The sequence below is a fragment of the Ranitomeya imitator genome, chromosome 7 (genome assembly GCF_032444005.1).
Source record: "Ranitomeya imitator isolate aRanImi1 chromosome 7, aRanImi1.pri, whole genome shotgun sequence".
Taxonomy (NCBI): domain Eukaryota; kingdom Metazoa; phylum Chordata; class Amphibia; order Anura; family Dendrobatidae; genus Ranitomeya; species Ranitomeya imitator.
In genome coordinates, this window is record NC_091288.1 from 114,408,869 (window position 1) to 114,423,627 (window position 14,759).

Below are 14,759 nucleotides of genomic sequence, written 5' to 3' on the forward strand. Positions count from 1 at the left end.
ATGGAATGTTGTAATTTCTTCCTATAAATCAACACTTTATAGTGGTTTTTACTGTTCTTTCTGTGACATTTCGTTTAAGAGGTGTCTCAAATATGTCACAGGAGGCTGGGGCTGTACTTCTTCCCGCATTGTCCAATGCATCTCTTCGAACAGGACGTCATCAGGGAAAGCAGCACTGAAGTTACATCAGAGACATCAGTCCTGCCCCACAACTTTGAACACTAACCTCAAATGAATCATGGGGTGGTGCTGATGTCACTCATTGCTTATAGTACCGCCCCCTGTTGACCATTTATTTGAGGGCTGTTCTAGAAGCTGTGGGGCGGCACTGATGTCTCTCAATGATTTTATCTCCACCATCTGATGATGTCTTTCACAGTTAGAAGCTATGGTGGCAATGGAAGTTTGGGAAAACCAAAGAAAGTAAGCAACATGTGACAAATGAGCCATAACAACAGATCTGCTCACTGATTAGGAAAAAAATAAAATGCAAAAACATCCATAGATATCACATAGACCAATCCATTGATGAATTCACTCTGATGGTATTGTGTGAGGATACGTGCCCACGATCCGGAAGTAGCAGGGTTTTGGATGCAGCGTATTTTTGCTGCTGTCAAAGCGCTGTCTTCTATTGAACGCAGGTGAATCCACATGTGTTCACTGAACCAAGTGGATTTACCGCATTCAATACATTTCTATTGGTGAAATTTCTATTGCAGAGACTACTGGAGCGCCCCCCAGTAGGGCAGTGGGGTACTCGGAGCCGGGCCCTTCGGTTCTCAAGGGGGATATCATGGTGGCTGACCCGGTCCGTGGCCCTAGGGACGTTCGTTGATAAAAGGGGAGTAGGCCTTTAAAGGGGAAATGTTCGTGACGCCACCTGTGGTATTCAGTCAGGGTGACTGACGCTGCTTAGGGGTCAGCTGGGGTGATGTTATGGCAGATAGATGGTATACCTTCCCACAGGTGAAGTATATCCCCAGGGCTTCCTGAAGTGTAGATGATTGATGGTGTGAGGCGCAGTGAAGAACGAGGACGCAAGGGTGCAGTCTCTTTACCTTTTTACTGAAGGTTCAGCATCCACCAGAGCACCAGATCACAGGGCAGGCAGAGCCCGGTCGGTCTGAAGAGAAATCCAGAGTCCCCTTATCCAGGTGGAAATCAGTAGCCTTCCTCTAGCGCCTGAGTGTTGTAGTACCTCCCTGCTGTGCAACTCGGTAAGGTCCTCACAACTGATGTTGGTGTTCTAGATGTTATGTCTTTTTCTCTGTCCCCCTGATGGTAAGGATAGGACAAACCCGTATGACTGATGGCCTGAGGCTTTTTACAGGGACACTACCCTGGTCCCCACAGTTGCCACCGTGCCTCCTGGGTATAAGGTCGAGCACCTATTTTGGAACTAGCTGTCCTGCCGGTCTCTGGAGCCAGGCTTGGAGACAATGACTCCCTCGGTGTTCCGGCTACCGGCTTCTGCGCCTCAGAAAGGAAGCAGCCTTTTACAGGGCAAAACTCCTTCTGGTTTCCTCTCCTTTTGCTATTACTTTGTTTCTCACTTTCAGCAAAGCAATTCCCTTCAATGTCTCTTCCTTTGGATGCTGCCCCATTGGTAAGCAAGTGCAGCTCCGTGTTCTTCTGTCTAGGCCTCTGACAGGATCCCACCCCTGTCAGGGACCCCCTCTGTCAGCAGCTATTAGATGTTCTTCCTCCCTCTCTGTCTGCCTGACAGGTGCTGCCTGGGTGAAGCCCAGTCAGCTTCTGCCTAACTTCTGGTCCAGACCACCAGTTTTACCTAATTGTGAGGAGTGCCCTAATAAATAGAAACATGGCTCCCCCTGGTGGCCTGGAGTGTGAAGTTTGTTGTGTGGTTTGTGATACCTGGTAAAGAGATCTCCTTTATTGCCTTCAGGCGTAATATCACTCACCCTGGTGGAAGAATGACATTACTGCACGACTAGGACCCTGGGGCGCTGCACTAGTGTCTCCACAAGAGAAGTTAACATGCTGCGGTTTTCATAGACACGCCAAATGTCAGTGTCCGCAGGTAATCCTCAAGCACAGATGCACACATAGTGGGCATGGAGTTTCTAGAATTCCCATCCACTGTGCTGTAACTTCTGGCCGCAACGGGTTTGATGCTGCATAAATACGCAATGGCAAATCATGATCACGTACCCTAAGAAAGAAGCTAGATACAATCAGAATGCAACAACATCTGTAAATATCAAGCAGATGTATCCATAAATTAGTTCACTCTGATGTTAATACATGAGAAAGATATTCAATACAATTTTTTGATAGAAAACCCACACCAATGAGTAGATGTTAAATTAGTATATTAAACCGATATGGAACTGTAATAAAATGTATAGATATATTGTAGGTGAGGACAGCACGGTGGCTCAGTGGTTAGCACTGCAGCCTTGCAGCACTGGGGGTCCTGGTTTCAAATACCACAAAAGACAATATCTGCAAGGAGTTAAAATGTTCTCTCCGTGTTTGCGTGGGTTTCCTCTGGGTACTTCGGTTTCCTCCCACATTCCAAAGACATACTGAGGGAATTTAGATTGTGAGCCCCATCAGGGACAGTGAAGATAATGTGTGCAAACTGTAAAGTGCTGCAGAATATGTTGGTGCTATATAAATAAAAAGATTATTATTATTATTATAGATGTGCAAATCATCCTGTGAAAGTGATAACATAGAAAATGTGACCACCAAAAATAAAAAATACGAAGATGAATAAGAAAAACAAAAAAAGCTTAAAGAAAACAGGTGAAACTCAGCTGCTCGTTAAAGCCTTGTGGTGATCGTGTCTGTAAGGCCGGGGTCACACTTGCGAGTGTGATGCGAGAAACTTGCACGAGTCTCTCGCATTAATACCCGCCACTGCCGCCGTCACTGTGGAAATACAAGCTGCCGCACGCTGTAGTCCCAAGTGCCAGCGGCAGTGCCGGGTATTGATGCGAGAGACTCATGCGAGTTTCTCACATCACACTCGCAAGTGTGACCCTGGCCTAATACTGTAATCCATTTGCTTTCAGTTTGGCCAGTCTTTCCTTAATGTTGCACCCACGTGAGCCAAAATCAGGTCAGTTCATGTGACTCAAAATTTTGGCCACTGATGAGTACAATGTAGGCTAAAATGGCTAGCAATGGGCTTCAGTATTGACTATGGTATCATGCTCGTTCAGACTTATCGCCATTGCATTCTTAATGTTCCTAATATGCTCCAATATATATACAGAAAGCTCACTGGACATAAGCCTCACATATAGTAGACTGCATGGACATGATGCCAGATAAATCACCAGGGTGGATCAACAATTAATAAGGTGTACAATCTTATATTCTTTCTGTCCATAAGAATCCATAAATCTGTCAGCTAAAATGGGTTAATTTACTAGAGCAATCCATCTCTCCATCTATAGGGGCATTGAAGTCTCCACATATAATCTTTTCTCCTTTAGCTAATTCAGTTATCTTATGAAACACCTTGCGAGCAGATGTGCATTGGGCTTCATTAGGGGCACACACCACCACCAGTGTATGTAGTTCACCAATGAGGGAGCAGACTAGGATTAAAAGTCTGCCCGTAGGATCCACATACATCTCTATATTTCTAAATGTCACAGTGTTTTTAATCAATATACAAACTCCTGCCTTTTTACTTGCATTATTAGCAAAAAAACTATGACGGAACTATGGATGGTGGAGTCTACTATTATCAGCTTCCAATAAATGCGTTTCTTGCAAGCATATGACGTCAGCACATGATTTTTTAACTTCCCTCCATAACATGGAACGTTTCATAGGTGAATTGAGGCCTCTAACATTCGAGGACATAAACTGAGTACTCATGTCTAAATAACAAACTTCCTATGAATGCAGCAGGCCCCAACACACCAAGCCCCTTCACCATAACAGCTAATTAGGTCTCCAGCATAAATGAAAAACCATAAGTTATATATCTTTATGAACTGAACAGAGATGCAAGTGTCAATCATCACATTAGAAGGCATAATAGTCAAGAAAAAGAAAAAAGAAAAGAGTCATAAAAAAGGAAAAAATAGAAAAAATAGAAAAAACAGCAGTACTCAAAACATAATCCAAACAACTGGATGCACAAAAAAATATGCACATCCTCAAGTACCATCCAAAGAATGCAAAAAATTACTGCAATGGGGTTGTGAGCTCTTCTAACTCTACAGAGATCCGCAGCAGTGTTGCCCACAGTCCAAGGTTGCTAGGAACAGTGAGATCAGGATGCAAATCCAAACAATCTTCCACCAGCTCCAGCAGACTTCCTGTCTTCCACCTAATATTTGAGACTATTCTGGGTCTAACTTTTCCCCCGTAGGCGCTTGTCGCTGAGCAAAAGGGATATTCCAATCCTTAAGTCTGTCTTCAGTTTGTTTAGGGGTAGAGCAAGCAATTATTCTCCCCTCATGCATAATCAACAGTTTTACTGGGTTAAAGTCCCATCTATATTTGGTGCCCACATCACGCAGAGCTTTGCATACATGTGTGTATTCACGCCTCTTGGCTAGAGTTACTGCAGATAAGTCTGGGAAAACTAGTAGGGATTGCATTTCCTGGGGCAGAGTCGGATTTTTCCTCATTCTTTGCATGAATACATCCTTGGTGGTAAAAAAGTGTATTCTTGCCAGAGTGTCTCTAGGCAGATCTTGATCCACATGTTTTGGTTTGGAGATTCTATGGACCCTATCAACCATTAAGTCTCTAATGGAAATTTCAGGGAGAACAGCCTTTAAAAAGTTATACAGGTAAGCAGGCAAATACTTATCCAAGACCTCCTCAGGGTTCCCTCTCACCTGAACGTTGTTCCTGTGCGATCTATACACCAAGTCATATGTTTTATCACTGACGCGAGCCAATTCTTCCTTTAAGGCTTCATTTTCGTCGACTAGTGCATTGAAAGCCACTTTATTCTTTAAGTGAAAGGTGCGCTCTCCCAGAGCTGAGATTTTTCCTTTCAGCTCTCTAAACATATTATGCATGTCCTCTTTTAAAGAAGCCCTCAAAGAGGAAAGAAACTCCTGCATGTCCTGCTTAATGAGTGGGGCAGAGTGGTGTTGATGAATCCCCTCTGTGCCTGCACCTCTCTCAGAGCCCTCAGAGGAGCGTGAGGAGCCTGAAGGGGATGCAGGCACCATTTTACCTGTTGCTTTGGTGGACTTCCCCCTCGCAAAGAAGTTGGGCAATCTCGGCGAGGATCCCCTCTTCCGTGATCTGCCGCATGTCAGCATGTGCCCGGGCAGTTGTATGAGCTGCAGTTGAGTAGCTGGAGGAAGTTGCGTTCTGAGTTGAGCGGGGATGGGCTGCTAAAAGTCCTGGGCTGCAGGAGCTCTGCAACTATGCGGCTGCTACACTTGGTAGCAGGCCAAACCCTCCCCCCCCCCCCCCGCTAGAAAACATCTTTTGGGAGAATACTCTGTACACTGACAAGACAAAAGTTAAACTTTTTGAAAGGTGTACGTCCCATTACATCTGGCATAGAAGTAACACAGCATTTCAGAAAAGCAACATCATACAAACAGTAAAATATAGTGGTGGTAGTGTGATGGTTTGGAGCTGTTTTACTGCATCAGCACCTGGAAGATTTGTTGTGGTAAATTTATCCATGAATTCTACTGCCTACCAAAAAATCCTAAAGGAGAATATCCGGCCATCTGTTTGTGACCTCAATCTGAAGTGCACTTGGGTTATGCAGCAGGACAATGATCCAAAACACACTAGCAAGTCCACCTCTGAGTGACTTAAGAAAGACAAAATTAAGACTTTGCAGCGGCCTAGTCAAAAATCCAGACCTTAATCCGATTGAGAAACAAACAATGAAACTCTCTCTCGAACAAGAAATCCAAATATGATATATATATATATATATATATATATATATGTGAACCAGCAGAAAAACAGATCTGTTGCATCAGTTTTTCACAATTTGCAACAGATCCGTTTTTTAAAAAATTTGCCAGATTGTGCCTGATGGCTAAAAACTGATGTGTGAAAGAGGCCTTAGACAACCAATTAGTTTCATATTTACTAATCAATACCTGTCGACAGGATATTATATCACGACTAATGGCATGTATATAAAGTCACTTTATTGCTGATTAAATCCTTCCCTTTCTTCTAAAAATCCATTTTGTTGTTTTACAGAAATCCATAGATGAAATTGCATGCTAATGAGTTGCAAGTACAGTGGATGGACTCTCCACTTACAGCTCTCCTGCCTCTCTCCTTATTCTTCACCATTGCCTGCATCTTGCCTCTAGTGGAAAGGTCACTCTTGTTTCATTGATTTGCCTCCGATGCACAATATTGTGTGAGACAGAGACTGGAGGCAGGCAATGGGGGTAGAATAGGGAGAGCACTTGCGGCTCATTAGCATTTTCAACTATGGATTTCTACAAGAAAAGTAATGATTGTAAGGATTTAAGCAGCATTAAAGTACCTTTACATATATGCTCTTAGTTCAATGTATAAATATTCATCAAGGATAACCTGTGTTAGACCTATTATTTCAACATAGAGGAAAAAAAAAAATGATTGACTGGCTATTTGTTGACTCACATTTGACTCAATTCACTTGGACAATTTCTCTTGATTGCCTATCATTTACGTGTGATTATCATCCTACCACCTTTTAAACCTGACAGCCCAATTCTTTAGTACAAGCTACCATAAACCTGCTGCGATGGTCGTAACACCAGCTTGTCTCCTCATTCCTTTCTTCTCTCCTTGCAGACTTTTAAGTTATTGCGCCCAGGGTCCTCTCTCCTTCTGTTCTAATCTAGTTCTAGTTTATTATACTTGTTTTATTTTTTATATTGTATGCTTGTGTTTCATATTGTTTTATGTTTCTTATTTTAAGTAAACTCTGTTTGTGACTTCCTTTTTAACGTACAGCCCTGGAATTAAGGGCAAGTTAAAATGATGGATAATGCTTCAAATGTTGTCATCACATATTACAGCTAGTAGATTACAAAGTAGAAACAGGCCTATGTTTGTCTTTGTGTTTGTCAGTCTTTGCATCAGTTTTCCAGTTACTGTATATATTTTAGCATTTTTACATATTTCGTAACACAAAAACAAAAAAGTTGGGTCCAAACATTTCATTCAGTGATGAGCTGTTTATTTAGTTCTTTAAATTATTACAATATAGTTTAATAATTCTCCCTTACACGTCTCAAAGAACCAACCCTGGCATTGACAGAGCCCCAATCAGTGTATCTCCTGTACTCTCCAGGTCTCAGGTAATACTGGCGTCCCCTGTAGTTAGGCTGCTCATAAAAGATCCAGTGGCCTTCAAGGACATTGCAGGAGTAGATGTCATGATAATTAAAACGCTCATGGACTGAGGAGCAATCGTCTACAAACTCCATGCTCTCTCCTCTGAAGTCTTCTCTCTCGTAAATTCTAATTCTGTAGGAACCACGTTGCTAGAAGAGCAAATAACATGTCATTACAATAATCTGATAATCACGGGCTTTTTAAAATTATTTTGGGATTTTAATACATAAAAATGTTTTAAGAATTTCTTATATCACCAGAGCACAAGACAAATCTGCATGACATGTTTTATTATATATATAAATTTATACAATATATAAAATTGGAATTTTTTAAAATCTAAAAACCTATGTGAAAATATATTTAAAAAGTTAGAATTAGTCTATTTTTCTGTATTTAAAGGACAAGTATTCTGATAGGATTCCGTTAAGGTAATGTTAAGTGTGTAGAAATCAATTTTCCTAAATAATTAAAATACCTCTTGCCAAATTCTTCAATGCAAAAAAAAAAAAATTTAAAACCAGAACGCAAAATTGTTAATAAGATACATAACACTGTGTTGAGCATACTTGTTTTTTTACTCAAATTTTAAAATGAAGTTAACCAAAGGGGACGCACCTGAGGAATGATGCGACAAGACCTAATAGAGTCGTTGAAGCCCAACCACTGCTGGAAATCGGGATATTCTCCCCTCCTTAGGAAGTACTGGTGTCCAGTAAAATTGGGGTGCTCATACAGCATCCAGTTTCCATTTTCCACACGAATGGAGTTGCAGCGGTTGAAAAAAGAATGAAGATCAGAACAATCAGAGCTGCACTCATAGGATCTGCCCTGGAAGTTTCTGTCCTCGTAGAAGATGATCTGAAATGAGATAACAATGGTAACACTGAGAAAATGTCTTATTACGAATTATATAAAAGCTAGCAATGGTCCAGAATACATTTTTCATATTCCTTCTATGTATGTAAGTCCAGAATATACCAGTCACTTTCACTTTGTAGCATCTCATCAGCTTCCTATTACACTCCACAAATTAGACATATGGCATAGATGTAATAGCATTACCTGTTCTAATATTTTTAATCAATAGGTTATCCCTCAAAGAAAGCGGTTTGAGAAAATTGAAATTTTCTCTAGGGCTTCACATCTGTGGTCAGTCCTATATGTCCCTTTTTACAATATTAATTTCACCTAGGCAAAGATGGATAGAAATATACGTTACCTTTCCCATCTTGGTGGTTCAGCTGTCAGTGGACGCTTTGAGTGAACACTGTTTTGACAGGGAATGTGACATCCCTTATATACTCCTGTGTGGAACCATGGAAGGGACTCAGCAAGCTAGTTGTGTAAATGATAAATTAGTGAACTCAGCAAAAGAGACCTACACAATTCATTCACACAGGCTGTCACGCATTATTGGAGAATTTTCTTTCTTTAGTAAACGCTTAGGCAAAATCCGCTTTGTAGAGTTTCGAAAACAAAGGGGAAATGTCAGACGTCATATATGGGGTCAGCAGATTTCATAGGTCATTTTGTCAATTGTCAATGGCAACAGCTCACGTCAGTTCTAGAATGTTGAGGCAATACTGGAATTTTGGGTATCACTATCTCAGTAACTGCTGTAAAGAGTTAAAGGCCTACCTTATAATATGGCAACTACTTGAATCTATAAAACATAATTTTATGACAGTAATTGTTTTTCCTACAATTAAATATTACATGTACACACAAAACATTAATATGTTTAAGAAATCTTTTTTTTTTAAATGTAATTTATTCCATTAGTATTTTAAACCAAAAGTAGGAGAGAAACCTGCACAGACAATATGTGTAATGGCAAGAATTGCAAGTCTTCCTGTTTTAGGTTCCTCTCCTGGATTTGGATTACAAGTGCTAATGGATAATACTGACTAAAATAATGCAGTGTCAAGGTGGCCTAAGTCTTGATACTGTTATTATGTAATTATGTTGCCCCTTATTCTTTAGATATTAACTGGTCAGAATTCATGTGTTTAGTGCCAGTAGACGCACATGTACAGTAGATGTCTGGTTGTCTAGATCTTTTACATTGATAGTAGAGTGACTCCTGCTAATATGAAATGAAGAATGCATGCATCATATTTGAAATCTTCTCACTGGCAATGGTCACATTACTTAGACATACTGACCAGAAAATCAAAAGAAAACCCAGTTTGCAACAAGCATATAACTGCAATATTTAGAGTCAGGAGCATTTTTTTTTCAAAATAATCTCACATAAAAATGTCTTATGTTTTATATAGTCTAAGGAGAAATGTGTTTCCTAAATATGGGTCTATGGGTCTGTCCCTTCAAATTAACAATTTCTTAATCTAAAAGAAAACCAGAGAAAGTGGACTTCAAGTGCACTGCTGATTCAAGAGCGAATCCTAAATCATATGGGCAGCACGGTGGCTCAGTGGATAGCACTGCAGCCTTGCAGCGCTGGGGTCCTGGGTTCGAATCCCACCCAGGACAACATCTGCAAAGAGTTTGTATGTTCTCTCCGTGTTTGCGTGGGTTTCCTCCGGGTACTCCGGTTTCCTCCCACATTCCAAAGACATACTGATAGGGAATCTAGATTGTGAGCCCCATCGGGGACAGTGATGATAATGTGTGCAAACTGTAAAGCGCTGCGGAATATGTTAGCGCTATATAAAAAAATAAAGATTATTATCATATTAGTTGAATGTGGTTTATTTGTCAATGCATTTCAGAATCAAATTCGATTCCTTCCTCAGGACCACCACATGTGAAAATGGCAACATAACATTCATGCGGTTTAATTCCAAGGAATTTTCAAATAAGAGTGCCAAAAATAAAAAAGGGGTGGGGAAAGGAAAAGAAAAAGGGGAGAGATCACATGTATTAAAACATAATATCATCATAGAAATGTATTTTTTAATGTTTTAAGCAATAAAATATGTAAAGAAAGAAAGAAAGAAAAACAGGAGAAAAAAATAAAGAGAAAAAAAAAACACTAAAAGGTCGGAGCGTTATGCTGATAAAAATTGAAAGGATTATATTCGAACATGCTTTGTCGTATGTAATGTTCTGCCTAAATCTCAGTGTCTCATTAGTGGGGTGTGCCATTCCCTGAATCTTGTGGTCAGAGACAAATATAGAAGGACCGTGTGGCAGTGATATATATATATGTATATATATATATATATATATATATATATATACAGTGGGGCAAAAAAGTATTTAGTCAGTCAGCAATAGTGCAAGTTCCACCACTTAAAAAGATGAGAGGCATCTGTAATTTACATCATAGGTAGACATCAACTATGGGAGACAAACTGAGAAAAAAAAATCCAGAAAATCACATTGTCTGTTTTTTTAACATTTTATTTGCATATTATGGTGGAAAATAAGTATTTGGTCAGAAACAAAATTTAATCTCAATACTTTGTAATATATCCTTTGTTGGCAATGACAGAGGTCAAACGTTTTCTGTAAGTCTTCACAAGGTTGCCACACACTGTTGTTGGTATGTTGGCCCATTCCTCCATGCAGATCTCCTCTAGAGCAGTGATGTTTTTGGCTTTTCGCTTGGCAACACGGACTTTCAACTCCCTCCAAAGGTTTTCTATAGGGTTGAGATCTGGAGACTGTCTAGGCCACTCCAGGACCTTGAAATGCTTCTTACGAAGCCACTCCTTTGTTGCCCTGGTGGTGTGCTTTGGATCATTGTCATGTTGAAAGACCCAGCCACGTTTCATCTTCAATGCCCTTGCTGATGGAAGGAGGTTTGCACTCAAAATCTCATGATACATGGCCCCATTCATTCTTTCATGTACGCGGATCAGTTGTCCTGGCCCCTTTGCAGAGAAACAGCCCCAAAGCATGATGTTTCCACCACCATGCTTTACAGTAGGTATGGTGTTTGATGGATGCAACTCAGTATTCTTTTTCCTCCAAACACGACAAGTTGTGTTTCTACCAAACAGTTCCAGTTTGGTTTCATCAGACCATAGGACATTCTCCCAAAACTCCTCTGGATCATCCAAATGCTCTCTAGCAATCTTCAGACGGGCCCGGACATGTACTGGCTTAAGCAGTGGGACACGTCTGGCACTGCAGGATCTGAGTCCATGGTGGCGTAGTGTGTTACTTATGGTAGGCCTTGTTACATTGGTCCCAGCTCTCTGCAGTTCATTCACTAGGTCCCCCTGCGTGGTTCTGGGATTTTTGCTCACCGTTCTTGTGATCATTCTGACCCCACGGGGTGGGATTTTGCGTGGAGCCCCAGATCGAGGGAGATTATCAGTGGTCTTGTATGTCTTCCATTTTCTAATTATTGCTCCCACTGTTGATTTCTTCACTCCAAGGTGGTTGGCTATTGCAGATTCAGTCTTCCCAGCCTGGTGCAGGGCTACAATTTTGTTTCTGGTGTCCTTTGACAGCTCTTTGGTCTTCACCATAGTGGAGTTTGGAGTCAGACTGTTTGAGGGTGTGCACAGGTGTCTTTTTATACTGATAACAAGTTTAAACAGGTGCCATTACTACAGGTAATGAGTGGAGGAAAGAGGAGACTCTTAAAGAAGAAGTTACAGGTCTGTGAGAGCCAGAAATCTTGATTGTTTGTTTCTGACCAAATACTTATTTTCCACCATAATATGCAAATAAAATGATTAAAAAAAACAGACAATGTGATTTTCTGGATTTTTTTTTCTCAGTTTGCCTCCCATAGTTGAGGTCTACCTATGATGTAAATTACAGACGCCTCTCATCTTTTTAAGTGGTGGAACTTGCACTATTGCTGACTGACTAAATACTTTTTTGCCCCACTGTATATATATATATATACACACATACATACAGTTGAAATCATAAGGTTACATACACTATATAAAAAGGCACATCTGCATATTTTTCTCAATAGCTGACAAGAAATCAGAATAAACCTTTCCCGTTTTAGATCAATTAGGATTACCATAATTATTAATATTTGCTGAATGCCAGAATAATGAGAGAGAGAATGTTTTATTACTCTCGAAAGACTATACTTCCTCACCAATCATACATTAACAGAGCCCATCAATATCGCATGCAAAGCCATCAGATTTTATTTTGGCCAAAAAAATGTTTAAGCTGCCACCACGACAAGACAGACTCTTTTGACAGGGCCCTACTCTACTCTAATCTATTAAACATTGTTAAAATATCCAATACTTTGTTTAGGTATATTTTTATTTATTTTTCTTTAAGAAAATGTGTCACATATATATATATATATATATATTTTTTTTTTTAATGACTAATAATACCATACACACGAGACAATTTCCATCACATCATGGCCAGACCACATATTACCACCACATACAGTGGTGTCCTAATAATACCACATGCAAGGAACAAATACCATCTCACCTTGATCAGACCACATACCGTATATACTCGAGTATAAGCCGACCCGAGTATAAGCCGACCCCCCTAATTTTGCCACAAAAAACTGGGAAAACTTATTGACTCGAGTATAAGCCTAGGGTGGAAATGCAGCATTTACCGGTGAATTTCAAAAATAAAAATAGATCATTATTTCCCCATAGCTGTGCCATATAGTGCTCTGCACCGTTCATATTGCCCCATAGATGCTGCACAGATGCCCCATACAGTGCTCTGCACCCTTCATATTGCCCCATAGATGCTGCACAGATGCCCCACAGTGCTCTGCACCCTTCATATTGCCCCATAGATGCTGCACAGATGCCCCATACAGTGCTCTGCACCGTTCATATTGCCCCATAGATGCTGCACAGATGCCCCATATAGTGCTCTGCACCGTTCATATTGCCCCATAGATGCTGCACAGATGCCCCATATAGTGCTGTGTGCCGTTCATACTGCCCCATAGATGCTGCACAGATGCCCCATATAGTGCTGTGTGCCGTTCATACTGCCCCATAGATGCTGCACAGGTGCTGTGTGCCGTTCATACTGCCCCATAGATGCTGCACATAAATCTGTGCCATGGCCGCTGCTGCTGCTGCTGCAATAAAAAAAAAAAAACACATACTCACCTCTCTTGATTGCAGCTCCCAGCGTCCGGTCCCGGCGCCTCCATCTTCCCGGCGTCTCTGCTCTGACTGATCAGGCAGAGGGCGCTGCGCACACTATACGCGTCATCGCGCCCTATGACCTGAACAGTCAGAGCGCAGACGCCGGGAAGATGGAGGCGCCGGGGAGATGGAGCGGCGCCCGGCGGCTGGAACGGGGACAGGTAAGTATGATATACTTACCTAGTCCCAGCGATCCTGACGCTCCCCGCCTTCCTCCCCGTCTTCTGTGCTGCAGCCTCTTCCTGTCAGCGGTCATTGGCACCGCTGATTAGAGAAATGAATAGGCGGCTCCACCCCTATGGGAGGTGGAGCCGCCTATTCATTTCTGTAATGAGCGGTCCCACGTGACCGCTGAAGAGGGGAAGAAGCTGCAGCACAGAAGCCCGTGGGACGGCAGGGACAGCGCGAGGATCGCTGGGACTAGGTAAGTATACCTCAGCGACCTCTCCCCCTCACCCGCCGACCCCACCGCTACCGTGACTCGAGTATAAGCCGAGAGGGGCACTTTCAGCGCAAAAATTTGGGCTGAAAATCTCGGCTTATACTCGAGTATATACGGTATTACCACCACATAGTAACTGAACACTACAATACTGATCATTAATAAAAAAACACAATATTAATATTACCATAAGTGTCATTGTACACAGGAGCTCTATACATAGTACACAGTGTATAGTGTAAGTGTACAAGTAATACATTGAGCACCGGTGACATTATACACAGAATTAATAATACCGTACAGTAATAATGTCCCACATTCTTGCCCCTTCCTGTATTATCGTCCCCCATCCTGGTTTAATAAATACTCCATTTTGGACCCAATGTGTCTCATCCCTGGCCCCTATGTGTCTCATTCCTGGCCCCCACATATCTTAAACCTGGCCCTATATGATTGCCCATCATTGCCCCACACGATCTCCCATCTTGGCCCCATATTATCTCCCTGCCTGTCCCCATATAATCTTCATACTGCTCCAATATGTTCTCCAACCCTGCCTCTATATGTTGCCCCATGTGTCCTCCTATACTGCCCCTATATTTTGCCCCATGTGTCCTCCAATCCTGACCCCATGTTTCCCCAAGTGTCTCCAATCCTGTTGCATATGTTGCCCCACGTGTCTCCCATCCTGCCCCATAGACGTCCTATGTGTCTCCCACCCTGCCATCATATGTTGCTCCATGTGTCACCAATCCTGTCCCCATATGCTGCCCATGTGCTCCCTTCCTACCCCCATAGTTTCCATACATATTTCCCATCCTAATCCCATTTGTTGACCCCTGTGTCTCCGATAATGCCCCATGGGTCTCCCATTCTACCCCATATGTTGCCCCATGTGTTTCCCATCCTGCCAT

At 41.7% G+C, this 14,759-nt stretch overlaps 1 protein-coding gene across 1 annotated transcript; it reads right to left on the reverse strand.

Annotated features, from left to right (window-relative positions):
• Positions 1-7,145: 7,145 nt before the first annotated feature.
• Positions 7,146-8,623, reverse strand: LOC138644867 (gamma-crystallin-1-like). Its single transcript, XM_069733759.1, has 3 exons — positions 8,540-8,623; positions 7,936-8,178; positions 7,146-7,466 (listed from the first exon to the last, which is right to left on the reverse strand). The coding sequence occupies exons 1-3, from the start codon at positions 8,546-8,548 to the stop codon at positions 7,191-7,193; spliced, it is 528 nt and encodes a 175-aa protein (XP_069589860.1). The 5' UTR covers positions 8,549-8,623; the 3' UTR covers positions 7,146-7,190.
• Between the last annotated feature and the right edge of the window lie 6,136 nt (positions 8,624-14,759).